At 29.5% G+C, this 27860-nt stretch overlaps 1 protein-coding gene across 3 annotated transcripts; it reads right to left on the bottom strand.

Moving 5' to 3' along the window:
- Window positions 1-1169: 1169 nt before the first annotated feature.
- LOC107451996 (serine/threonine-protein kinase ICK) lies at window positions 1170-24419 on the bottom strand. 3 transcript variants are annotated; one of them, XM_043043306.2, is made up of 11 exons: window positions 24256-24419; window positions 19130-19261; window positions 15445-15499; window positions 15200-15321; window positions 13470-13682; window positions 11759-11930; window positions 11097-11264; window positions 8366-8491; window positions 6166-6260; window positions 4788-4897; window positions 1170-1521 (listed from the first exon to the last, which is right to left on the bottom strand). In XM_043043306.2, exons 2-11 carry the CDS (start codon window positions 19228-19230, stop codon window positions 1493-1495), a joined length of 1191 nt encoding a protein of 396 aa, XP_042899240.1. In that variant the 5' UTR covers window positions 19231-19261; window positions 24256-24419; the 3' UTR covers window positions 1170-1492. The 3 variants fall into 3 exon arrangements, with proteins under 3 accessions (XP_042899240.1, XP_071036325.1, XP_071036324.1); XM_071180224.1 differs by lacking the exon at window positions 24256-24419 and adding an exon at window positions 23967-24060 and having other exon boundaries at window positions 1355-1521; XM_071180223.1 differs by lacking the exon at window positions 24256-24419 and adding an exon at window positions 19341-19446 and having other exon boundaries at window positions 1355-1521.
- Between the last annotated feature and the right edge of the window lie 3441 nt (window positions 24420-27860).

The raw sequence follows: 27860 nt of genomic DNA, 5'->3' as shown, positions 1-27860 counted from the left end.
ATAAATTTTAAAATTTAATTGTTGTTAATTTAAATTTTAGCAATAAAAGTGCATTTACATCATTATTGAAGATCTGATTCTTTTCATAAGTAGGTAATCAACACATTTTTGTACACTGTTCATTTAAAAATTGGTTTATAAAAAAGTGATTTAGAAGAAACTTAAACTTTACATGTTTAAAGACTGTTATAAAGTTTGCAGTGATACAATTTTTAGTTTTTATTTAAAATAATATTTTGAAAATATTTATTAATAAAAAACTAGCTGAAAACATTTTAAATCTTTTTAACCCTTCTTTCTGACTCTAATCAAAATGGTGAAGAAAGTCTTGCTGATGTTTCGGAAGCTCGTGATATTTCCATTCTGAAGTGGTCAAAAGTAACGCTTCACGAGATTAAAATAATCTACTAATTATGCCTGGAATCACATTTATTTCTCAATCTACAAACCGGATGGCAGTACTAGCCTATTTGTTGTGAGTTTAGAGATAGTTTATTTAAAACTAGATGTCAGCACTTATCAAACGATTAAGCAAAAAATAGAAAATGAATACAAATATTGTACAGGCACTTAGCATTATATAATCTTCATGAATAAAAAAATTAGTCATTTTTCTTTAAAATTGTGTGATTATTAAGGGTATAACTTTCTTTTGAAATTATATATTAAAAATTCTAATGCATTATTTCAAGTTTTCAGTTCTTGAGATCATAAGCAGTTTTTCATTTTCTGTTAAACATAGCTGAGTCACCATAATTATTTTTTTCTTGTTTTGATTTTATACCAAAATTAAGTATATAATTCCATTTGATTTACTTATCTTTAATATTTATCTATCTTATATTTACTTTTGGTGTAGTACAGCTGTAACTTACATTTTAAATATACCTGTTGATAAAAATTAAAAAGTTTTTTTATTGTAATCCAGGTACACATTCGAGTTATTTTGCAAAACTGAATATTGATATTTTCTGTAATTATTATTCCTGAATTTTAAATAATTTGTTTTGATTTGATTTTTTGTTGCAGACACAAGTGGAGTTTTTAAATGTTAACATTGTTACATCCGTACAATATATTATATATTTGTATGTAGATATCCACATGTTTACTGTTTAGAACAAATCAGTTTTAGATAAAAATCACTAAAATAATTACGCAAGATATACTTACAGTTAATGTCTTCATATATTTGTTCATATGTTTTTACAATTTGTAATGCATAGAGTAAACATTTTACAATATTCAACAATCAATTTTCACATGTAAAATTTGTAACATCCAACATTTTAAGCACCATACAAAAATTTGTATTTATACAATATTAAACTGGTATTTTCTACTTTAACATCTTCGAAATTTCTTATTAGTCCTTCATTTTTTCTTGTAGTGCTGACTGAGGTAAATATTTTTGAGGCATTAAATCTGAAAGTTTATTAATGCCTTAACTTTTAAATTATATGCATTCAATTTCTTTACATACTAATGTCAGTTATTGATGAATAGAACCACTGTAATGCTCTGTAATGAAAACAATTCCTTTTTATAATTGATGTAAAAGAAATAAAAAAATGATTTTTCAAGCATTGACATATATTAGAATTAAGAAAATGTTTTTACATACATAGCTTGCTACCAGGTTTAAATTTTTTAATTCTTTTTTTAATAACTATTCAGGCCCTAATCCATAGCCTAAATAAGCTCTAGGTTGTCAGATTATATGATGGACTGAAGTTAGATCCTCAGCAGAAGATTGAAGCCCACTCCCCAACTTTAGATCGATTGATAACATCATATCTGAGAAGAAAAGGCGTTTTGCGCAATGCCGATCATATCGTTCGGCGCTAAATTATATTTTTTTAAATAGCCTCTAATCTTATTTTAATGTTTATCAAAAAATTTATAATAAGCAAAATAAAATAAAAGGAAACTAATTTTTTATTGGAAAAAAAGCAACTTATTTTGGAGGCTTGTTTGTTTGGAGTACATGACAATACTTTTTTTTTTAATAATTAATGCACCTTAAATTTATTATTTTGGTTTTCCAGTTTATTTATTTGAATTAAATGCTACTAGATAAATTTTTTGTTTTGGATCCTTATTAAATAAATGCATTTGACCAGTTTAAAAAAACAATCAGGTCTATTTATTTAATTGTAGGGCTTTAGAAAAAATACTTAGATAGAACTAAGGTTTTTTATTCAACATAGTTCGTATTAATGTAAATTTTCAATAGCATTTATCAATGTAGCTTCTGTTAAAAGTAGGATATTTTAAAAATATTTTAATACAATGACAGTATATTAAATGAAAAATGTTTGAATTATCAGGATTTAATTTTTAATTATCCGATAACTATAACGTGCTATGAAATGTACCTTAATACAATCTCTTAAATTTTTCGCTACTCGATGAAAAACTTTATCTCATAACTAATGTTGAACAGCAGATTCATACAGTGGTTTTGCAATCCTTTATGTTGGAATTTTATCTCCGTATAGTAATTTTGAACCTTTAAAACATGAGTTAATGAATAAGTACTTGTACAGCACCTTATTTAATACTTCCTAGAAAAGAGAAGGCCTCAACACGGATTACCATAAACAAGAAATTTGATCCTTTAGTAGTCCAAACATAATAACACCTTTCATAATTACCACAACTGCACAGCTTGGTAACCCGAATGTAGTGGCATCATTCTTATTTTTCATCCACTGCACAGTTTATGTTCGATACGTTGAACTGCCCAATTTATCTGTGCTGAGGCCATCTTTTTTTAGAAGGTGTTGATTAGAGCTGCATAATGGGCTCTTGGCGACGTTCTTTTGATGGATTCGAAGACATACCATCACACTCTTGATCCTCTGAGAGGCGCAATTTAGCAATTTGCAGAGGAAATGGCTCCTCTGCTTTTGTAGCCGGACGACTTGCGCACGGAGTAGAGCACTTTTTGGTATGACACGAAGACCGATATCTCATACCCTCGGTTCCATCGCAAGCTGATCAAAGTGGTCTCCCACCCACTCGTTGACAGCTGCGAGTGATGCTTGACTTCAGTGATCTACTGTGCACAGTATGTTGAGCAGTAGATTCATATAGTAGTTTTNATTTAATTTTTAATTATCCGATAACTATAACGTGCTATGAAATGTACCTTAATACAATCTCTTAAATTTTTCGCTACTCGATGAAAAACTTTATCTCATAACTAACGTTGAACAGCAGATTCATACAGTGGTTTTACAATCCCTTATGTTGGAATTTTATCTCCGTATAGTAATTTTGAACCTTTAAAACATGAGTTAACGAATAAGTACTTGTACAGCACCTTATTTATGTATTTGTATAGCATCTTATTTAATACTTCCTAGAAAAGAGAAGGCCTCAACACGGATTACCATAAACAAGAAATTTGATCCTTTAGTAGTCCAAACATAATAACACCTTTCATAATTACCACAACTGCACAGCTTGGTAACCCGAATGTAGTGGCATCATTCTTATTTTTCATCCACTGCACAGTTTATGTTCGATACGTTGAACTGCCCAATTTATCTGTGCTGAGGCCATCTTTTTTTAGAAGGTGTTGATTAGAGCTGCATAATGGGCTCTTGGCGACGTTCTTTTGATGGATTCGAAGACATACCATCACACTTTTGATCCTCAGAGAGGCGCAATTTAGCAATTTGCAGAGGAAATGGCTCCTCTGCATTTGTAGCCGGACGACTTGCTCACGGAGTAGGGCACTTTTTGGTATGACACGAAGACCGATATCTCATACCCTCGGTTCCATCGCAAGCTGATCAAAGTGGTCTCCCACCTACTCGTTGACAGCTGCGAGTAATGCTTGACTTCAGTGATCTACTATGCACAGTATGTTGAGCAGTAGATTCATATAGTAGTTTTGCAATCTCGGGGACGCTAACGAGTAAAGGACACGCTTTCTAGTAAAACATTTGTTTTAGTCGCTTCTTTTCAATATAAACGTAAATTATTCTATACTGAAAATGTAGTAAAATGCTTTCAAAACAATTTCTTGTCAAGTTATTTAAAAATAGAATTATTATTATTTTTAAATAAACACTAAGTTAAAAGAAATTATTTTTCAACATTCGTTAAAACGATTTCTCGGTTTCAACTTGCTTTGATTGCTATATCCTTTTATTTATAGCCTAATTACTACAGCAGACGAAAAGCAGCGACTTCCAAATTTTTTCAGATGTATTAACTTGTTAAAAAATAATTTTTTGAAATGTATTAAGAGGTGTAAAAATTGAAAAAGCAATTGAACCTCAAAAGCAATTTCATGATAATTATCATGAACCTCATTCTTTTTTGAATTGGATTTTTGAAATTAATCAGAATGTTTTGTCTAATCCCGTGGCTGTGCATGCCGTGTTAACGTTATAGTTTCGAGGCTTAGGTTTATCAGATCAAATTTAATTGGATCTCTGCAAGAGACGTCATGCACGTGATTGGCTGTATATAGTTGGGTGAGTATCCAATTGTAACTAACTTTTTAACTAATGAAGATTTTCTAAATTATCTTTTCCGTTGAGAATATGAAATTATTTTATTTATAATTATTTAATTGCAATTTTGTTATTAAAAAAATTAATATGAAAAATAAAATACTTTATTATTATTATTGATATTAATGTAAATAATTATACTAAATTTAATCTGGAGTGGGGACCAATCTTTTATTAGATTGACCGGGATATATAGAGTTAAACGATCTTTAAAAACTCGGAAAATAGCTTTACATGGGAAATAAATTTTATTACCTTCTGGATTAAAAACCCTTGCATTTTGTAAGCTCTGTAAATCAATGCCGTTCGCTGATATTAAATCCATTCCTTCTAAAGTAGGCCAAGATCTGCTAATTTTGTTGTCTCTGTAAAAAGAAAAACAAAAATGTGTTTATTAACAAAGGTGCACTAACCGTCTAATTAATTTGACGAAACATTTTTATGTTTACTGTAAATGACCGTTAAGGAACAGAAGTGACATTTTACCCATTCAAATTAAGTTATTTGTCATGATATTTATGATTTAATGAATTTAAGGCTTTTAAATTGTTTTAATAAAAGGTTCTGAACGATTGTAAAAAAAAAAAAAAAAATTTCCTTAGGGAAAAATAAATTTGATAAAGCCAAGGAATACGAATATCACACTTTCTGAAAAATGACTGTTATTTAAATTAAAATACAATTTACTAACATTTTAGAACTTTTTTCTTTCTTTGAGCTTCAAGTGACGCTGAATGTTAGATTGTTCGTTTCTTACGTAATATTTTTGACGTTTTTTTTATTATTTTTTACTCTTATTTTTTTAAATTTTTTTTTACAATTTTAAAATGCTGCATCTCAAAACTTATCACAGATAACTGCATATAATTTGAAATAAGCATACTTTAATCATATTACTTTTATTGATTTTAAGGAAACTCGTGATACATTTTTAGTTTTTGTTTTTAAATATCAAAAAGAAAAATGACGCAATTTAAATTTTGTTTTATAAGTCTAATTGCAAAAAATGTTGAGGAAAAATTATAAACATTTTTCGTTAAAATAAACTACTAATTTAAACATTGAAGCATAATATTTTCGGTTACATAAAAAGTTAGAAACATTAATTCTTTTAAAGCTTGTCATTTTTAATTGTCACTGACTTTCAAGAATAGAAGTACCTTATAAGATTTCGGATGCCCCTTAAGGGTCATAAAAGGAATATAAATCCCCACCCCCTCAAAAAAGGAATTTTACTTTATACATGTTAGTTTACGGCGAATTTTATGACCTCAATTTATTAAGTTACTAATTAGGTTTTTTTTTTTTACTCCTATTTCAATCCCTAATCGTCCTATTTCAATCGATCTTCTATTTTAAAAAATTCGAGTTCTAAAATTACTCAGAACTTTCAAATTTTGTCACACTATTCAGTCCAGCATAAATCTGTATATAAAAAAATGAATTGAAAATATTCAAAAGCATGTATTAGCTATTCAATAAATGAAGATATAGCGTCTATTTCTCTGTAGGTTAACATATTGGAAGTAGAATTTCTTTTCTGCCTGAAGAAGGTTTTTCTTAAAATTAGTAGCAGTGGTCAACAAAGACGTGAAATAAAGTTTACAATCATCTCAAGAAATGAAGTCATTACTTAAACGAGTTGTTCAAATTTCTCGGGAATTGTATTCCACCTCTAGGGTCATCGTTTTTCTTTACTTTTGACTTTTCTTCCTTTTCTTTGTTACGCTAAAAATACAAAAGATAGCAATAAAAAGTACAAACGTATAGATTGTTTTCTACTCAAAAAGTATTTAAGTTCAATCCATAAAAAACTTAATGAAATAATTGTATATCAGAAAATATATCTTTATTTCTTGATTTCCTGTTAATTCACGAGATTTTAATTTATTGAAATTGAAAATTTCCGGGCAGGCATTAATGTTTAAGGGTAAATTTTTCAGAAAAATCGGAATTAATAAAAACTTAGTGAATAAAAATATAGAAGGAATTTTTCAACCATTAGAAAATAATTTCTATGATATATTATTCTTTTAATATTATTATTTTCGTAAAAATAGAGAAAACTTTGATACCAGACATACTTTTTTTCCCGTTATTATATAAGTTAATAACAGGTTTCATGGATTAATCTATAAGATTAATTCAGTGATTTGAATCACCTAAAATTTCTGAAAAGACTATGAAGTCATGAATCGGTACGAAGAAAAATTTGTTGAGTGATATTTATACCACTTACAGTATTTTTTTTTTTTTAAATAATTTGATATTTAAGCTGACATTTATTAATATGATATTTAATTTTCTAAATTCTTCTATGAAAGAACTTATTAAATAGAAAAAGAAAAAGGGCGGTAAAAGATGGTAAGTTATATTTTAAAAATGATCGAGTATTCTAGGTTTAAAACATTGTGCGTAACATGTCAGTGACGAAAAACATGTGAAATGATTTAATGAAAACGCTCCAATTTTCTGGATTTAAAATATGGTGTATCAATTTGTTTTTCTAAGAATTTAAAAAGGCGTTTTTCAATGGGTTTATGTGTTTCGTAGAAAGTTTAATGGGGATTTCAAATTTTCCCATACTTATTTTCTCAAATTTACTACAATATAACTTAAACTAGGAGGCTCCGCCCCCTGCTCGCTAACGCTTGCCAACCCCCGAGAATTGCTACGCAATCCTATGTGGTTCACGCCGTGAACCATGGCTCGCTGCGCTCGCTCGCCAATGAACACAATGTTCTAGCACAAAGACATAATATATTATCATCAAAGACATAGTATTTTATCATCAAAGACATAGTATTGTACTTATGTAGAAGAATTCTACCAATGTTCTTATTGGCTTTTAAAAAAGTATATTAGCTATTTAGATTGTACATGGTGAAAAAATCAAAACATTAGCTAAATAAGAAACATATTAGCAAAATAAATTATCAAATATTGCTTCACTAATATTCTGCATTTTAAAGCGTGAAAATTCAATGCATAAATAAACGCGAAATATAAAAAAATTCAATGCATTCAATACAAACACTTAAACGTTTTTTAGACGTTTAGGTAGCTCCCAGTAGAAAAATATCAATTCAACAGCGGCCTTTTAAAGCATTCTCACTTCAATTAATTAATTAATTCCTAATTGAGTTTAAATTAAATATTGTCATGTTTTTAGTGCATGAATCTGAATTGAACAACCTGATAATGCTCACTCTGGTTATTGTTATCTGGTTGCTCACTACGTGCTCTTGCGCGCCGAATCCAATCAATTAAAAATGAAAACTGTTGCCAGCGCGAGAAAAGAAATATCATCGGTTTTATTGATACATACATACGTATTAGCGTTTTATATAATATAGATTCCTCCACTTCTTTTTTCAATTGTGATATAAATTTTGCTACAGATTGAAACTTGTTCCCCTTAATTGTTGTTCCCCTTAAATGAGAAAGGAGAGGGAAAAAAAAAACGTTTTTAAGTTCTGATTCATCTCAATTGCGACCCATCAAAACAAAGAGAGGTTAGTCTAAACTTGTTTATTTAGAAGATGTAGCTTAAAGATGTTTTCTAGTGAAAGTGAAATATATACTAGTTCTACTAGAGCTAAATAAGCTAGTATTTTTATTATTTCAACCCCTTAATTGATCCTCATGGCGTCAAAAATATTTGGACAGCTTTTAAAATAGTTTTTTTTCTTAATTTGTGAACCTAATTTGCAATGTTTTCACTATTTCTTTTCTTTACAAAGATTCTAAAAAAAATAGGTAATAAATGTGACCATTACATAACACCCATTATTAATTCAGAGAAAAATAGATAAAAATATTGAATTTAGTACATTTTCATTCTCTTGCCATAAGTCCGTGTACCATCTATCACTGTAATCTGGATGTATGTTTACATTCCTTGATTTTCTTCGTCCCATTATTCTTGACACTTCAGAAAAGTATGGGTATCGGAGTGCCTATTAATAAAAAGTTGCATTTATGCGTAAATTGTAGATTTTTAGATATTTGTTTTTGAAAACATAATTACATATTTCTCAATAAAAAAGAAGTTGTTAATGCATCTTAAACTGCATAAGTATAACTAAAAATAGATATCGCCTTCTGCAGACTGTCACGTATAATTTAATTCATGCATATTTTCAGCTAATAGCATTTTCTTGATACTCAAAACTGACTTTTTTAGGAGATTGCTGAGTAGTGTTGATTATTGAAATAAAGAAATTGATATTTCTAATTAGATTTAATGAATTTTCTTAAATTCTCATTTTTTAGACATATTTTTTAGCTGGAGGGAAAAGGAACAAATAAGCACGAAATAGTTATACTGTAATATAACAATGCTGCTTTTTTATGAACTATCTTTTTCAATGCAAGTTTACTTGTTAGTAGAAAAAAATTTTTTCGAGAAATTTTAAATTAGATGTTGGTTAGTGAAATAAATTGATGATAAATATTTGTAAATTTGTGATACGGTATATTCTATTATTTATTTATGAAAATAATTAAATTTTAATTAAGAATGGATTTCGTTATATATATAAAAGGCATGAAAATAAATATAATAATAATATTTTTATGAACATAACGAACATGGAATATAATAAATGATATTTTTATGTTATTTTGATTGAAATAAATCGAAATGTTTTTAAAATAAAATTAAGAAAGTTTCTTTTCTAGAACTACTAAAATAAAGGCAATTTCTTCGTTAAAATTTTCTATAAGCAATTTGCTAAAATAAGTTTGCAAATATTAATAAATTGCTGTAGAATTTGTTATAAAAAAAATGTCACGCTTTTTACGTTCTAAATTCTCGAGAAAATGATTTCGTTTTAATGGTTTAAAGAAAGTATTATTTATGAATGAAACTTTTCGAGATACTTATGCGGTAAAAAGACAGTAACAGTTTATAATTTTTGTAAAACGTGAAGGACAATTCTAACTTATTTCTACAGAAAAAAAAAATAATAATACTTTCTTGTACTTAAAATTCTAACATGAGTCTTAATTTAGTCTTCTTCTGCTATCGGTGAATCTTATTTGACCCTGGAGGAGAATTCTGTAAAAGTTGTTTTCTTACATAGCCAGTAATTCCGAGGGCAAAACAACATTTCAGATTTTTTTTAAATCATCATAATGTTTTTCCTTCTTTCTTTTTTTTAATCTTTTCTTTTCTAGAGTTCATTAAAAACAATTTTAGCGTTCGATATTACAGTTATAATTCAAGATACTTAAAATCTTATTTTTTAAACTAGTGACTACCTAAATGCTTTAGTAGTCACGAGTTTCGAAAAATAACAGCAAATAATGAATGTAGGTTTTAATTTAATTATTTGAATAATATCTAGTGATTTCTTTGTAATTGGAGGATTTTAGTTTCGCTTAATAAGAAAGAAAGATATATTATAACGTTACACATATTTTTATCAATATTTTAATTATGATTATAAATTTTAAAAAAATTGAAAAATACTTTTTTTTATTTTTTAAAATCAACACATTTGCTGATCTTCTTATTTTGTTTAATGCATAATTTTATTAAAAAGATAACTTTATGTCAGAGTTAGACTGAAATACGGAATAGCGAAATACGAAAGAAACAAAAATATAGAGCTTAAAACAATGAATTAATAACAGTAAATGTTGATTCTAGTCTTCAACTATGTATAACGTCAACTACCTTGTTTTCATACAATTTTGTACCAATAATTACATTTGATTGCAGGCTTTTTTATAATTGAATGCCTTTCAGATGCAATTGCCATCGTTGGTAAATTGTGACATTTGTCGATGCTGAAGATAGTCATGTTCGACATACATGCGTGACGTAGAGGCATCAAAATAAATCTGATTTAAATTCCATGATTACAATTCTTCGCGAGTTGTAAGTACCCAATGGCACATTTATAAGTCAAGATAAATATAAGAATGCTCCCACTTTGTGAATGCATATAATAAAATAAAATTATTCATATCATCCATTTGATTTGATATCATTTATTGATTATTATCTATTTATTTATACCTTTACATATTTCTAGAAATTTACTTTTAAACGAGTTTTTCGGTTTTATATGAATCCCTAAACTTTTCCAAACATAGGAACTGTTTGCTCATTTATTTTTATTTAGATGTTATGTATTGAATATATACTTCTATTATTANCTGCACAATCGAGTACACAATGACACATTTATAAGTCAAGATAAATATTAGAATGCTCACACTTTGTGAATGCATATAATAAAATAAAATTATTCATATCATCCATTTGATCCGATATCAACTATTTGATTTGGTATCATTTATTGATTATTGTCTATTTATTTATACATTTACATATTTCTAGAAATATACTTTTAAACGAGTTTTTCGGTTTTATATGAATGCCTTAAACTTTTCCAAAAATAGGAACTGTTTGCTCATTTATTTTTATACAGATGTTATGTATTGAATGTATACTTCTATTATTATAAACAATATATATATATATATATGTGTGTGTGTGTGTGTGTTTTTCTTTCCTTAGCTGTTAACAAAAATATTTCTTATTATTCTCACCAATACAGCAGTCGGCCTCAAACTTGGATTCCATTTCAACATATCGGTGAAAATAGCCAATCCTTCTATACTGATACCTGGAACCACATCTGCCAATGATAGTCGAGAGAATTTCGGAAAATGAAAATTCATTTGAGTTGCTAGTTGATAACCTTCAGGCCATTCTCCCTGGAAAGAGAGCAAAATAATATTTAAATTAGTTTATTTAAAATTTTTCCCTATATTGAAAGAAAAAATGAACACAAATATTTTAAAATTTTTGCAAATAGTGGAATATTAGAAAATTAGCATAAATACTATAAGAATATTAAGTGCTTATCAGCGAAACTAACATCCCGAATCGAAAATTTTTTGCACCTGATTGGATGTATGTGAGTGACGTCATCGGTAAAACCGTGGTATTTGTGGATTCAAAAGCCAATCAGGTTTGACAACAGGTATCCAGTTAAATACAGATTTAAATCACATGGTTAGACATAATTATTTCACTTCTTCTCGAGTAGCAAATACCCAATTATAAAACTAGTTTTTCACTCATTCGATTATAAGTCATTAATTTAATTTAATTTTTATTTTTTCTATGAGATAATGCAGACACTTTTTACATTAAAAATGAATATTTTACATGAATATACTAATTAATATTAGAAATAGTTTTTTACCCTATCAGGCGTTCCTAATACAGATGATATCCTAAAAATTTGATCTATTTCACTTCTTCCAGGAAATAGTGGTCTAAGATTATATAATTCTGCCATAATGCAACCAAGTGCCCAAATATCAATCGGAGAACTATAATTTGTTGATCGTAAGAGTATTTCTGGAGCCCTGTACCTGCAAAAAGAATTCATTTCATTGTTTATTTCCCTATTTATTATTATGAGTTTCATAAACTTTTAAATCGTGCAAATAATAAATGAAAGCATTACATGCTGCACGTATTTTTAGTTGTTGGATTCAACCAGTACGTACCCAAAACTACTTAAAAATATACGAAGTAATTGAAACATTGAAATCACTTGCAGTTAATTTAGTGGATAAACTTCATCATTAATAGTAGCTTTTATTTTGTGGGAAGAAATCTGCGATTAGAGATTCCTAAATTTGTTTCCTGATTTTTATAGTTTAAAAAATTCTGATATCTTCCTTTAATCCCATTTAATGTGCAGAACTCGTAAATAAAATCAAAATTTCACAAAACAAGTTTTTCAACTAAATAATTGAGTTGAGGGTAAGTTTTACGTGACATTTTAGTGAATATGAGTAAGCAAGTTTTAAAATTTATACTTTGATAACAGAAAATAAAGATTTTTTTTTCTTACCCGCAAGTTTCCAATGAATGAAATATTAAGAATAAGTCTCTAAAATTAATTGAAACTGCTTCATAGAGTTTGAATTCCTTTTACTTTGCTGACCAAAGATAGATTTAATAAGATTCTTCGTCCACTGTTTGTTATCAAATGTACTAGAATCTAGAGTTTCCATGACTAACATAGTTAAAGAGTTACAACATGCGGGTTAAAATTTTTCGGAAAGGATCGAAACTATCGTATACTTAACATGATTTTAACCATAACTAGTAATCGACAAGATATTTCTATCGGACAGAATGTCGAAAGTATGATTGCGTTTCTTACTTTTCATTTAAATTTTAATCAAAAATAAATTTGTATTATTAATTAACAATTTAATCTGTTAAAAAATCAAACTAGGAAGGAGAAAAATCAAACACGGAGGATGTTTTATCTCTTTTTAGTAGAGAAATGCGCCGATTATCCGGACTAATCGGGACCAAAGCCGATCCGGATAACTGAACAACTTTAAAAACTGGCGATGAGAATGTTATGAAGTCTTCACACTTTTGACAGGTTTAGGACTGGCAATTGTAGTAGTGCCTGTAATAGCATACCAATAATGGCGTGTTGTTTAAAAGATTTAAATTTATTTTTTGAAGTAAAATTCTAAATTTACTTTTATTAAATTTGTTTTATTTTTGCGAAATTGATAGACAAAATGTGTTTCAAGACTGTTTCGTTCTTTTTCTTAAAAGAAAAAATTCATGGAAATTCCCTTACTGGAAACTATTTGTAATTTGCCACCCACACTGAAACTAAAGAACGAACAAGAGGTCCTTGACAAGGTCACAAAGGGATAAAAGAAGACATTTTTTGTCCCTATTCTGAAATTTCGAAAATAAAAAAAAATAAAAAACTTCGCGATATTTCTTTTCTTTTTTGGAGAATATTGAATAAAACACAAGGTCTTTGAACGATCCGAAAAACTGGGCAAGCCGGTAAATCGGCGTTCTAATGTATGCTATAGTTAAAGTCTGGGTTTTTGTTTTATAAATTCAAAAATAGTATATGTACTCACCACCTCGTTGATACATAATCTGTGTATGGAGGCCTTGACCTGATTTCACGAACCAGACCAAAATCAGCAATTTTAATGAGGTCTATGCCCATACACAAAACGTTCTCAGGTTTCAAATCTCTGTGAAAAAACCCGTGTTTGTGCATAAATGACAATCCCTGAAGAATTTGGTACAATATGTTTTTGATTTCGGATTCGTGAAAAGGACGATCCCTGTAATAATAACAATAAAAATTCTTATAACCATTTTAACAAATACCATTATACCATTTATAATACCATTTTGATTATTTATATTAGATGTTATAAATAATCAAGAAACTCAAGAATCAGTACTCGAGAAATTCACTTTTTATTTTGAGAGTAATTTTTTTTCCCGTAATATTTTATGCAAAAAAGGAATTTTTTACCGAGAATTGCAATATTCACGAATTAAAGTGAACTAATCAGAAGTGAGTAAATTTAGTCTCATTAGGTGTAAAAGATTTATAATAAATAAAAAAAATCTGATAATTTTGACCGAAACGAAATTTTAACTCTGATTTATGTACTCAGGATTTAACAGTCTTAAGTGAAATCTAATTAAAAAAAACTAGATACAATATATTTTATTTTATAACCGGCGTTGATTTTATAATCGGCGTTGATTTTATAACCGGCGCTGAATTGGCATTGGCCGATTCCGAGTTTACTTCTCAGAATTGGTCTCAATGCTCAACTCCGTAGCCTTTTAATTTGTAACCCAACCTAAAAGACTAGGGAACTTCTGGATTAATCATTTGGGACAAACTAGCCTTCGTAGAGGACTTTTTGATGGAACTAACCAGCATTTGCTTTACATGGAGTGGAAAACTATAGAAACCGCCCATGGTTAGCTCGACGTCAAGAGGATCTGTCTACCACTGATGATATTTTATGTCAGTGGTCGGTTGGAGACAATCTAGTGACAAGCCTACAACAAGTAGTAATGTTAGTGACAAGTTCATTATTTACGATAGTAGTTATGTTAAATGGATTTTCAAAAACGATTTCAATTTTAAAAACGCGAAAATAGAAATAAATAAAATGTAAGAAATTCCAGATCAAAATTCAGTAAAAAGTATCAGCACTCAAGATGTAGGTACTTTTTACCGTAAAATCCATTTTTCCTTAACATGTTACGAAATAAAAAATATAGTATACTATAAATTTTAAAGTAATAATTACCACAAAAATCTCTTAATCACTCTAGTTAAATAAATATTACTGTAAAAGTTACTGTATAATATTTTATGGCAAAAACAAATTTTACGGCAAAATTACATTTTTTATGGATGATGCACCCAAAGTGCCTGTACTTTATACCGTTAATGTGATTCGAAATTTTTTACAGTGTTTACCAATCCAAACGTAATAACTGTACTATCTCGATATTTGAGATATGTCTTAAATTTTAAAATACGTTTTAAATGCTTTAAATAAAGTAAGGTTCTGTGTTTTATATGTTTAAAATACAGCGAGTATTAGTTATTAATTTACGATTGAAAATTATTTGAAAATAAATTAATAAAGAAAATAAAAATTTTCAAGATTTGACAACGGCAGTCTTTCGTTTCGAAAATCAGTTCTCTCAATATGTATTCTATATCTAGAAAAAAATGTTTGACGCATAAACTTTACAGAGATTCTCAGTTTTATCAAATAATTAATCTTTATTTAATATTTTATGTTTAAAAAGCATCATACATTACCTTCTTTTCATCAATTGATAAAGGTTTTCTTTCATGTACTCAAACACAAAGTATAAAGTGTTATCTTCTCGTATCACTTCTTTTAATTTCACCAAATTGGCGTGGCTTAGTTTCTTCAGAGACTGAAACAACAACAACACGATTCTTTTTTTTAATGATGCGTCAAGATTAAAGATAGTTTATAAAAGTTGATATTTTCTTGCAACTTTTTTTTTCAAAAAGTTAAAGTTTTATGAAATTCTCACCTTTACTTCTCGTAAGCTCATGCATTCATCCCAGGAATAATATTTCTTTTTCATTCTGAAATAAGAGAAATAATTGTAAATTGTTTATTTCATTGTAGTATATAGAAGCAGATAATTGTGCAATATCCTCACTGAAAATATCTTAAGAATTTCATCAGAAAAAAATCATGGCAGAAATAGCCTGGTGGGTAGGGTGTTAGGCCCATGTCCAAGAGGTCAAGACTTCGATCCCCACCGGCCGAAGACTCCTCGTGTAGTAAATGGTGATTGGTGCCCATTAAATCTGTCGGGTCGCAAAATCCTCCATGTTCCCATAACAAATCATACACCTGGGGGTACTGAATTGGAGATTGATTGTTCTCTGGTTCCTCTGTGGATGAATGAATAGATGTATGAATAGGTCCGCCCTATAAACGGGCTGTGATATGTATGTGGCTAAAGTTGTATTCTGGGCCATAGGTAGCGCCACTGAAGACAAGAAACCACTGAAAACAAGATGCCGCCACTGAAAACGCATTCTCTGCCTTAAATTCGCCAATGAGTCTCCAAGCAGGCTTGCTGGTAATTCCAAGTGGGATTAGAAACAACAGAAAGAATAATTCTTTCATCAGAAGTCTTCAGGTACTTTGAAGATATTTTACTTTTTCTTTAAAATATCTGCAGAATTTTCGTAGACACTTTAAAGTCATTTTGAAGATTTTAATTTTCCTCCTAAACATCATCAAATTTTTTGTTATCCATTATCAAGTTATGAAGTAATTATTAATAATCGATTACTAATATTATACTAATTATCAAGATTAATTCGATTGCTGATAAATGCAAAATTCATTTTATGGAAAATACCGGCAAAAATTTGTAAGTATTTTAAATATTAATATCTTAAGATCTAAAAAAAAAAAATTTGAATCATTTTATTTATGAAAATTTCACTGTGGTATTTCCTTTTAAACAACTTTAGCCTCATATAACGTTATTTGTGGCAAAAATTCTCTAAGAGTAGTAATAGATTTAAGCCGAAGTTTCTTTTGAAAGATTTATCATTGCACTTTTGTAATTATTCTATTGGATGAAAGACTATTATTTAATATTACTAGGAGTCTCTGCCCTCTTCTCGCTACGCTTGTCAAACCCAGTAACTGCTTCTCATTCATCATTGTTTATTTCTTCCTAAATGTAAATATTTCCCACAAAAAACTGAACATTTTGGTTTCAACATATGCAATTATTATAGCTTTATGTGATAACACTTTGTTAATGAGTTAATCGCGATGAAATAGATGATTACCTAGATTTTAAAAATGATCATCTGTACTTGAAACAAAATTAGCCTAAGGAATACAGATTGTGAAACTTAAGAGAAAATAAATGCTGAGTAATTTTATGTGTTGAAGGTGCTCATAATAATTCAAAGAGGGAGTGTTTTTTTTAATCACTATTAAGTCTTTATTTCTTAAAATTTCCCTATTAATACTAAGATTTATATCTGACAACATGTAATCTCTCTCCCTTTTTTGCTACTTTTTATTGGAATCTACTCGATCTCGAGCTTAATGAGATAAAAAAATAAGGATCTCGTGAGCGAAGAATAATTTTTCTACAGCAATGGAAGAATAGTCAATATTTAAAGCAAGAAAGTTGGGGGAAGAGCACGAAAAAGCAATTAAATAGGCAATTAGTTTAGAATAAATTAGAATTTGAAAAAAAAAATCAATTAAATTCCTTGCAAATGTGGCTATTTTGGCATGCCAAATTTCAATAGTGTAAATGCATTTCTAACGCTTGTAGAGCTGTCCGCGTGATTAACAGTTAATAATTCTCGATCAAATTATGGAATGCTAAACTTATTTATTACATCGAAATCCATGTACACTTTTCTATACACCTAAGTATATTTCAAGCATCTAAGTCTTATAGCTTTTATGCAACAAAACAAGATGTAATATTAAGTTAAATACCCAAATTATCGTCGGCGGTGCTTGTACAATTTTTAAGGTACAGTATTTTAAAAAAATAAGACTGCATTCACACGCTATATTTGAAACACGCGTTAAAATTGTTTTCAAAAGTTTGAAGCACAATTTTTATTTTGAAAACGGTATTGAAATGTCGTAAAGCAACCAAAAAGTAATATTTTATAGAGGAAATTTTTTTCTTCTTTGAGCAAACGATTTATTAAATTTCGTATTTCCGAAATCGTTTTCTAGTTTTCCATATTAAGCTTTTACTTTTGAATAAGATAAGATAAATCAAGAAACAAGTAATAAATGAAGAAGGATTGTAAGGTATGAAAATTTTGAACATCTTTCAAATATTCTTATTAGAAAATATGGATGTTCCTCTATACTTTAACATTTGGAGAAAACAGGTTTAAATAATTAAAAATATATGAAACCTGTCATATTAACTTAAACTAATATAAAGTGTGATTATGAACTTTTTTAAACAGTATTTCAAAATTTAAATATTTAAATTTTTTAGAATATGTATAATTTTTTTTAAAGAAACACGAATAAACCATGTGCTTTATTCACTTTCCCCTTTCTTTTTCGAATTTACAAATCGTTCTAATGCTACTAGTTCAATCAAAAAATATTGTTTTAAACTTGTTTTTGAAGACAAAAACTATTTTTCTAGAGCAATCATAAGCATCGCTCGTTCATTACCAAAAACTTTAAAACATTTCACCAAATTTAAATGCACCAAATTTATGCCACCCCTTTTACAAAATTTCTAAAAACGCGTAATTTGTTAAACATTAATTTAACAAGCATTCAAATGTTTTTCTTTTCTTTTTCATTTCAATTTCTTAAACCGCGAAGCATTCCTTATTTAAACAGGAGCAAAGTTTTATTTTAGTAGTTCTTATTTTCTACTATAAATACTCAACGTATTATCAGCCACTTTGAACTTTGTACTAAAATAATTAAAAATTGATTTTTATGTTTATCGTTTCTTTTTTTTTTTTTAACGATTTTTGTGAATCAATATATTGATTTCGATTGGAAGGAACTAGGAAAAAAAGGCAATAAATATTTCCCGCATGTTATTGATTGTTGCTGAAATAATTACGTGCCACAATGGCAACAATTTATACATGAAGGAACCACCATTTTGAAAGAAGCAGCTCATAAAAAAAAACCGTTCGCAAACTTTTTGACGATATAAAAATATAAAGAAATAAACTTAATGTATACAACAACGAATAAATAAACTATGAGTACAAAAAACGACGAACAAGTTTTTAAAAGTTAATAAAATGAGAGGAATAAATATGATGACAATTATGATTAGCTTTAGATCCTGTATTCTTCATCTACTTTAATTACTGCATACACCAAGTGCCCCACAATTTTTAGTAACTCATATTTTTAGATAAATTAAGAAATTATGTATTCATATTTTACATTACAAATAAATACCTTTAATACCAATACCTTAATATTTTTTACGAATTCTTTTTATCACCTAGTTTTTAAAACTCTATAAGGGGCATCGATCAATGTTAAATTAAAAAAATTTTAAACTCATTATCTAGCAATCAACAAGTTGGTAATAATAGACAAAATTAATTCAACGTAAACAAAACTGTGTTAAATTGATCCCATAAGCGTATCAATAAAGGTGTTGGTAGAGTTTATTAGAACAATAGTTATATTTTAGAACTGTTTATAGATAGTGTTACTTTTTAATGGCGACTTTTTCTCCAGTGTCGAGTCTCTTCCCGAGTACAACGTCTCCATAAGTACCGTCACCCAAAGGACTTAAAGTCACGTATTGATTCATGACGACATCCTCTACTCCTACCCATCAGCATCTACAATTAGAATAAAAAACGAATTAATTCTATGTAATCATAAAATACAATGTACAGTTCGTAAAAGAAAAGGAATTACTTTTGATTGAATGATCGAATCTTTACGCTCTAGGACTCAATCTTAGTCAGACAAATTGCTTTTTACCCATTGGTAAAATGGGTGTTGTTTTGTGTTTGATGGCCTGCGCACCTTATTTGGACGTCATCACACTTTTCAACTGTGTTCAAGAGTAATAGCAAACAGTGCGCATGCGTCGTCATTGCATGCGTTGCTATGGCGACCGTTGCCATTTGATAATTTTTTTTTAGAATTCCTATTTTCATTTTTTATTTTGTTATGCAATAGGTTGCTGAGTTTATTTTTGAGATATGGGAGCAGAGAGATTCCATAAATACTTCTTGAATAAAAAAAATTTCATCATCTGAACTATATTTTTGTTTTTATTGCTTTAATTAAGAATCAGAAATTTTAACCTACTGTTCAAACTGGATCGTTTTCAATACTAATTGAGGTGAATATCACAAATAAAGATCGTAAAAAAAAAATTCGACAACAACCATGTTGCCAATTTGTAACCTGTGATCACCTTTTGGTGACCACAATTTTTTAATTATTGTGTGAATTTTTAAAAAAATTAGCAGTATAGATATTTTTATCGATGTCATAATGTAGCAGAGATATGGGTCTCGAGGTAGCTGATCAATATCAAGACTTGGAAAAAAAAAATCATGGAATAAATTTTGCTCGGAATTACGAGAAAGGACTGAAAGTAAAAACTTGTGACCTCATAGCAGCAAGTGACTAATAAAACAACCATAAAAAAACGTGGTCTAATAAAATTAGACAAGTATCAGATGTGAAAGGGAAGACAAAATCAGAAGATAGAATTTATTGGAAAAAATCCTTTTTTCAGTAGTTTAATAATAGTGGAAATTGATAGCGACTGTGATGACAATAGTCTGTGATAAAAATTTATTTATTTTGTTTATTTATTTTAAACTTTTTTCTACTGGAACCACAAATTAATATTTCGCCGGAGAGAACAAACATCGAAAGTTATAAATTTTGAGAAAAATAATTTCAATTATTATTATTCATTCTTCGTTATTGACAAGCATACACGCGACTAAAAACGAAGCAAGCTCTTTAAAACAGTACATTGTATCAATGCTAGGAAATAAAATCATAGACATACATTGACAAAAATGATGGATGATAGTTTGTCCTATCTACGAAAGCAACTTCCTGAAAAGGGAAAACTCGATATTCACTCAAGATGTATAGTGCTTCTTTTTTTCTACTCAATTTTTCGTTTAAAACTTCAAAATTTTCCTATGAACGTAAATTTCTTGATAAGATAAATATACTGATTTGATAGATGAATTTTTAAGATACATGTCTCTTTCATTAAAAAATTTTTTTATAATTAGTTATTTCACGAAATCAATATTTATAGGTTTTTCACCTCTAATTTTTATGAGCGTAAAATATTCATACACTATTCATGTTTCCGTACCTATTTTTTATTGGACCCAGTATCTTATTTAAAATAAAAATGATAAGTCGCGAGAAATGTGTAAAATGCTGTAAAAATGTTTTGAAATTAACGAATAAAAAGCTTTGTTTTTGTTACCATATATTTTATAGGTCTAAGAATCTAATTTTTATTAAAAATGGTAAATAACTATAAATATGTAAAATGCGATAAAAATGTTTTCAAATTATCAAATGAAATTTTTGTTTTAGGTTTCCATACCTGTTTTATCGATCTAAGTATCTAACTTATAATAAAAATGGTTAATTAAGAGAAATATGTAAAGTGCTACAAAAATGCTTTGAAATTAGCGAATAAAAAAACATGAACTGAATAAATTATGACTATCATTTCGAAATATAGGGTTGATGAGCAATCAATAGCCTCTAAATCAACTTAAATAAGATATTGTTTTTTGAGTTATTTTATATCGAAATTGAAGTTTTATTTTTATTTATTTTTGCGCTGTGAAATTTAGTTTAACAAAAACTATTATCTGCAGAATTAAAATATTTTACCGATAAACTAAAACTGAATAATACGTCAAAATTTGTTTAAATTTCTTATCACTTTTGAAACTCTCTTGATGAACCGTCCGAGATTACCAAGCGATGCGAAAAATACAAAGGGTTAGCGAACGATAATGAACTATATATATATATATATATACAGTCAAACCCCGCTATAGTGAACACGGTTTATAGTGAACTCCCGGATATAGTGAACGAAATTTTCTGTCCCGTGCCTTGATATACGCGTATAATGTTATTTTTTATGGATATAGTGAACCAAAAAAGTGAGGAAGTTGGCTATAATGAACTTTTTTCTATCTTCGATGGATTTTTCTTGTAATAATTTTGAAATTTCTTCTTCAAAATAAGTACATGTGCCGATTCCTAAAACCATCTATAAAGGGGAATTTAGAACGATAAGCATTTTTTTGTGTTTGCTTCTTTTATCTCACTTTTCCATCCCTAATCAAACAAATAAATGTTTCCAACCAGGCAAATCATGCCCCTGTAAGGTGTCAGTGGGATCAATATGCATTTTCTGTCAGAGGGAATGAGTAATTATTCATTATTGGTCAAAGGGTTGGACACTAATATGTGTTGATAAGGCCCTCATTTGAACTCCTTTTTGCTCTCAGTTCAGTTAAAAAAATCCTGCAAACAAGTGTCTCAAATGTAACTATGGGGAGCAGTAAACGTAAAACGTTCTCCATCGATGATAAAATTGGCATAATCAGAAAAAATTGAAAAAGGATGCAATCATGCTGATATTTGCAGGGAATATAAACTATCAAAATCTGCAGTTCATAACACATGGAAAAATAGGAAATTAATAATTTCTGCTCATGAAAAAAATTTAGATTACAGAAAAAGTTGAGAAAAGCAGGATCACAAGGGTGTTGAAGAAGCATTACTGAATTGGTTCACCAGTCGAAGAAGTCGCAATCTTCCAGTATCTAGACAAATGTCGATGTACTAAGCGATTTTATGAGATTACTTTTTGTGCTCGAATGGCAGGTTAGACAGGTTTAAAAAGCGGAATAACAGAAATTCAGGAAAAATTATCTGAGAGTCGGGAAGTGTTTCCATATCTGATGTTGAGGATTGCTCATCAACTGAAGATTATAAAAAATTTTTTGTACGCAAGACGAAGAAGAATGAAAAATAACTCATTTTTTGCTACTACATAATATTTTTCAGTCATTTATTTGAATAATGTGTAATAAAAGCGATGAGTTTGGGAACCATTAGTTAAATTGCTAACGTAACGGATATAGTGAACTCCCGGTTATAGTGAACTGAAATTTCGGTCCCTTGAAGGTTCACTATAGCGGGGTTTGACTGCATATATATATATCATATACATATTACACCATTTATTGATGATGAGGCTTGCATTTTCGAACAGTTGCGTATACATATTACACGATACTCAAGTTATGACTGGAGAGGAGCGTGAGGAAGCAGTACAGCAAGTAATGGAGATAAGCTTTCTATCTTACCTCACAATATAGATTCACTTCTGCTGTCTAGTATGCTCTAAATGTCCCGAACTAACGGTGGCTTGTGTGATATAATGGCTGCGGAATCGATTTTAAATCATTACTAAAATTCAATATATAAAGAATGTTGACAATATTGCGGACTTGTCTTGAATATAGTTAAATCAAAATAGTTCCGAGGGTAACAACTACTAGTGTAAACATTCGATCAACATATTTTTTAAACGAATTATGATGTTATGATTGGGGGAGTCGACGAATTAGCACATTTAAATACAGTTGTTTTGTCACCATTAAAGTACATGTAGTACAAGATAATTTTGAAAGGTGACCAAACTGGTCGCCACAAGCGGCTACAGTATAAATTTGTCTAATCCTGGCTTCAAAAAGATTTTGATAGAAAATAGATTAAGAAACCCCACAACCACTAAAACATATAATTAAAAATTATTACCGTTAAACTTAAGACTTGTTAGTGATATACGATGCAATTTGATACAATGATATTCACAGAGTGAATTATAATAAATATTCAAGTTAGTTGAGTGTGTCGAATTGGGAGTACATTAAGAGGACGCTATACAATGGGAGAAACTTTTCATTGCAAATTCACTTCATGAGTCATTTAAAATTTAAATTATGGAAAAGGTGAGGTCAGACAAACTCAGAGTAGGCCATTAAGTTTAAAAAAAGTAAAGAAATGTTCAAAACATTAAAATTATGAGAGGATAACTTAGAATTAAGCAAAAAGGTAGTTCTCTTCCAGTAATTTGTTTGCATTTTGATATTTTCAAAATTTATTTTTCATGAAATGAAACTTCATAGCTTACTCTATGTTTATCTGAACTCACTTTTTCTATACTTTAAATTTGTTATGAAAATGAGACAGAGTTTACGGTAAAAAATTTCTCCCGTAATATAGAGATTCTTCTTAAGAGTTTCAAGAAGAATCGTTTGTTGCAGAATGGTTCATTTAAGGGGAAAAGATAATTCCCTTTTAATGTTACACGTTAAATTATTGAATAAGTAAATAAAGCATGAAGCTACTCATTATAAATGATGTTTCAGATCCAACTACTAAAAAAAATATAAATTTTTTTGATCACTTTTTATCTTGATGTTTTATTAAAAAAACTTTCAAAAAATATATCGAGCTTACCGTATCTTACACCCTTCTACAAACATACATACATAATATAAACTTCGTTACTTAATAAAATACATTACTGATTCAACAGTCAGACATTACTGATAGTGACTCAACAGTCTTAAATATATTTCTCCCCTCATAAATTACCTAGACAGAATTTTTATAAACTGGCCGACAAGCAAGCCCTAGCGTCAGGGGCAGAAACTTTTTCAAAGTCGAATAATTATCGTATTAAAAAAAAAGCTCTTATCAGTTTACTGAAAGTGCACCAAGGTAAATTTAAAAATCAATTACTGACCTCAATAAAAGCCTCAGTAGGTCAAACGAAATTCTATGGTCCCCAAGGTGTAACAGGTGGTGGTGTAAGGTAACAAATGGGACATGTTTTAGAAGGGTACCACGCGATGAACAAGGTTGCGATATTTTATTTTAGTTGTTGCTCCGACATGTCATTGATCTGATGTTTCTTTTTTTTTCTCCTTTCCGGAGAGATTCACACTGTTACCGATGTATTTACCTGGTCTCTAAGGTTACTTTCAATCAATAGTTCGAAAAAGTTCCGTGCTTGCGCAAATCGAATGCATAGATACTTTATTTATGTATCAACCGTCGTCAAAGCTTAATATAATGACTCAATTTCTCCAAGATTTAGAAAAAAAAGGAAAGTAGTTCTTGTATCGTGAATTATTTCTCTTCAATCGTGACGTCATTCGTTTGAGATGCCACTGTAAAATAAAAGATTTCAAATCAAAGAATAAAAATTTCACTACCGAAAATTTTAAAAGGAAACACGTCTGGTTGAAGTACCTAGAAAATATTTAAAACTTATTACTATTTTTTTTAATGAACATGATGAGATTTTTTAAAATTAGATTCTTAGAAAAATCGGCTGAACGTTGAGCCCTGTTATTAGTCCCATTATACAGGGTGTTTCTAAAATATATGTCAAAAATGTAAAGGTAGGTAGAGGGGACATAAATAAGCATATTTCGGATAGAAATGTGTGTGCGGTAATAGCACATTAAAACACTAGCTGTAAAGCAGTATGAATCAGAGGAAACTGAAAAGACAAGTAAAGACAAAAGAAAATAAAAATTTATCAAGTTTGCAAAAGGTGCTCGAAAGAGTAGCCACCAACATCGATACAAGATTCACAGCGACGGCGTATGAATCGGCGTACATTAGAAAAGACGTTAGGCATGTCGAGCACATGTAAAGCAGCAACAGACAAGCGGGCAACAAGATCTTCTTGATGGGACTCTCGTACACCAGGCTTTTAATATGACCCCAAAAGAAAAAATCCAAGCAGGTTAAATCAGGAGAACGCGGTGGCCAGGGAACTGGACCTCCCCGTCCTATCCAATGCTGGCAGTAGACAGCGTCCAGGTGATTTCTGAAGCTCCCTGTAATCCTCTGATCAGCTAATTTGTTTCCTTGTGCAGCCCCATACATGAAATGCACGTCGGCAAGCTCCACATTGGTGAAACAATGCATGCTGTTTGAGATCCGTGCGGGAATCCAGCTAGCAAGCGCTTTTATACGCCGCAGTCATCAGCGCTCCCTACCGGCTCAAGGCGGCATTACCGCACACACAATCCTATAAGAAATATGCTTATTTAAGTCCCCTCTACGTACCTTTAAATTTTTGACACACATTTTAGGACCACCCTGTATAGTAGAACTCAATATACTGCATGTATTCGTACATTGAGTCCTATTATTGGAAACGAAGTTAAACTAGTTGAACTACTATATATTGTAATGAAATTGAAGAAGGAAAAATTTGCATGGTATAAAACTTCAAGTTGATATCTTTTCATGGTTGCAGCATATTATGCATTTATTTAGGGGGTGTTCAAATAGTATATAAATACTTAAGGGGGAGGACTTATTTATTTAGGGGATGTTAGAATAGTATTTAAGTACTTAGGGGGGAGGAATTGCAATTTGCTCAAGTTTTTCTATCAAAGGAGGAAGAGGATAAGAGCATAATTTAAATAAAACACTTCAACTATCGCCAAATAACTCCCTAATAAAATGCAAAAATGATGACATAATGAAAAAGTATGAAAATTATTTTGGTTTTACATGCAGCAATGTTTTTAAAAGTGTGTAAAGCAGTGCATTTTGTTCGGAATATTAGAATTAATCGAGTCAAGAAAGAGAAAAAGTGGGAAGTCATGTAAATTCCTGCTTACAGTGTCACGCAAAAGTCTCTGGGTAGTATATTTTTTACATAACTTTTCGGTTTTTCTCTTTTTAAGTGTGTGAGAAACAAATAATTTTCATTTTATTTATTGTTAACCAAATTTAAATAATGTCTCTAAATATAAAAAATAAACCATTAAAAGCATAATATAAAAAAACAAAACACTAAATATGAAAATAAAATAAGCTACAATATTTTCATGTTCAAAAACATTCGGCGAAATTTTGCTTTTTATGCCTAATTTTCAAAAAATTACCACTACTCCATCATAAACGAGAGAACCCTAAATATTCTGTCATAAACATTCTATTTGTACCAATAAAACTCTCATTACGGGTAGACATGTAGGTTTGGTGTTACTTAAAACGATAATAAAACTATTAAATGAAGGAAGATCATCTGGCAACATTTCATCTTCATTATCAACTGAAATGTAAACTGTGAATGATCTGGATTAGTAATAATCGAAATGAATTTGGTTCATAATGTAAGTCTAAAAGTGGCTCATAACGAAAACCACAGAAAAAACAACAACAACATAGGATGACAAGAAAACTGCAGATTAAATTGCATTGGAGTTGCGTGTCTTGTAAACATCATTCTCAGTACTGTCATGAGACGTTTTTATAATATTGGAGAGTTGTGGTGGCTCAGTATGGAGAGTTGTAGTGGAGAGTTGTGGTGGCTCTCAATAATACATGAGTTCCACTTTTCGTGGTTTTCCTCTCCATGTAACGCCAATACGGGTTAGTTCCATCAAAAAGCCCTTCACGAGGGCAATTTCTCCCAATTCTAGATCCAGGAGCTCCCTTGTCATCTAGATTCGGTTTGAAATTACAAGGACAGCGAGTGTGACAACAGAACTTCTAAGTTGAAAAAATATCCAAAAATTGCATGTGACTTTAACCCAATGGAGAAACTTGAGGCAATTATTGCAAAGGATTTGCTAATGGAGGCGGCAGGCAATATGAAAGTGTTAGCATCTGGAACAATTATTATTGTGCCATGGCATTTCTGCGTCATGATTACAAACATGCTTAACGACAAAAAAAAAAATAATACTATTTACAGCGGGAAAAATTGTGTTTATAAACTGATATTGAAAATTAGAAATCACGCTCATTGTTGATCAGAAGATTTGGAAAAATTTTAATTACTTTTCATTATATTTTTCATAAATTTTATCGGGTGCTTTTACGCTTTGAGAACATAGTTTTTTAAAGTTTTTTTTTCTTCATATAATTTATTTTATATGTCAAAGGATTTATAGGCGATATTATTAAAAAGCTAAATATAAAGGAGTTTTGAAAAGTGAAAAAATATGCATTTAGTGAAAAAATACTTTAAAACACTAATAATTTTAGAATACTCGTAGAGAACCTTAAGTTTTTGAGAAAAAGTGTTTGTACAACATATACAAAATGTGAAATGCGGGAAAGAAAGATTTCGCATTAAATCCTATTTGTGGCATCTGTTGGGCATGCCATTATTAGAATGAAAATAACAGTCAAAGCCATGCTGTCATATATCAAGTGTTCTTAGAAAGTTCTGCAGCGTAATTAGTGTAGTAAGGATATTATGCAATAGGTTATATACATTATGCAATAAGTTATTACAATTCTTTGATCTAATTCTTTGCTCCGGAATATAAAAGAAAATGTACAATTTGGTTTCTTTTTTTTCATAAAATATCA

The sequence above is a fragment of the Parasteatoda tepidariorum genome, chromosome 4 (genome assembly GCF_043381705.1).
Source record: "Parasteatoda tepidariorum isolate YZ-2023 chromosome 4, CAS_Ptep_4.0, whole genome shotgun sequence".
Lineage (NCBI taxonomy): Eukaryota > Metazoa > Arthropoda > Arachnida > Araneae > Theridiidae > Parasteatoda > Parasteatoda tepidariorum.
Note: the sequence above shows the minus strand (reverse complement) of the source record. Positions and strands in the feature narration are given on the sequence as shown.

Bases quoted from the DNA above. Each gene is read 5' to 3' on its own strand.
- LOC107451996 (XM_043043306.2), bottom strand. From the start codon at position 19,230: ATGAATCAATACGTGACTTTAAGTCCTTTGGGTGACGGTACTTATGGA. The intron at 11,931-13,469 runs GTGAGTACATAT...TTCTTTTTGCAG, and splicing joins GATTATGTATCAACGAGGTG to GTACAGGGCTCCAGAAATAC. The intron at 6,261-8,365 runs GTACTAAATTCA...TTGTATTTTTAG, and splicing joins TATGGCAAGAGAATGAAAAT to CGTAACAAAGAAAAGGAAGA.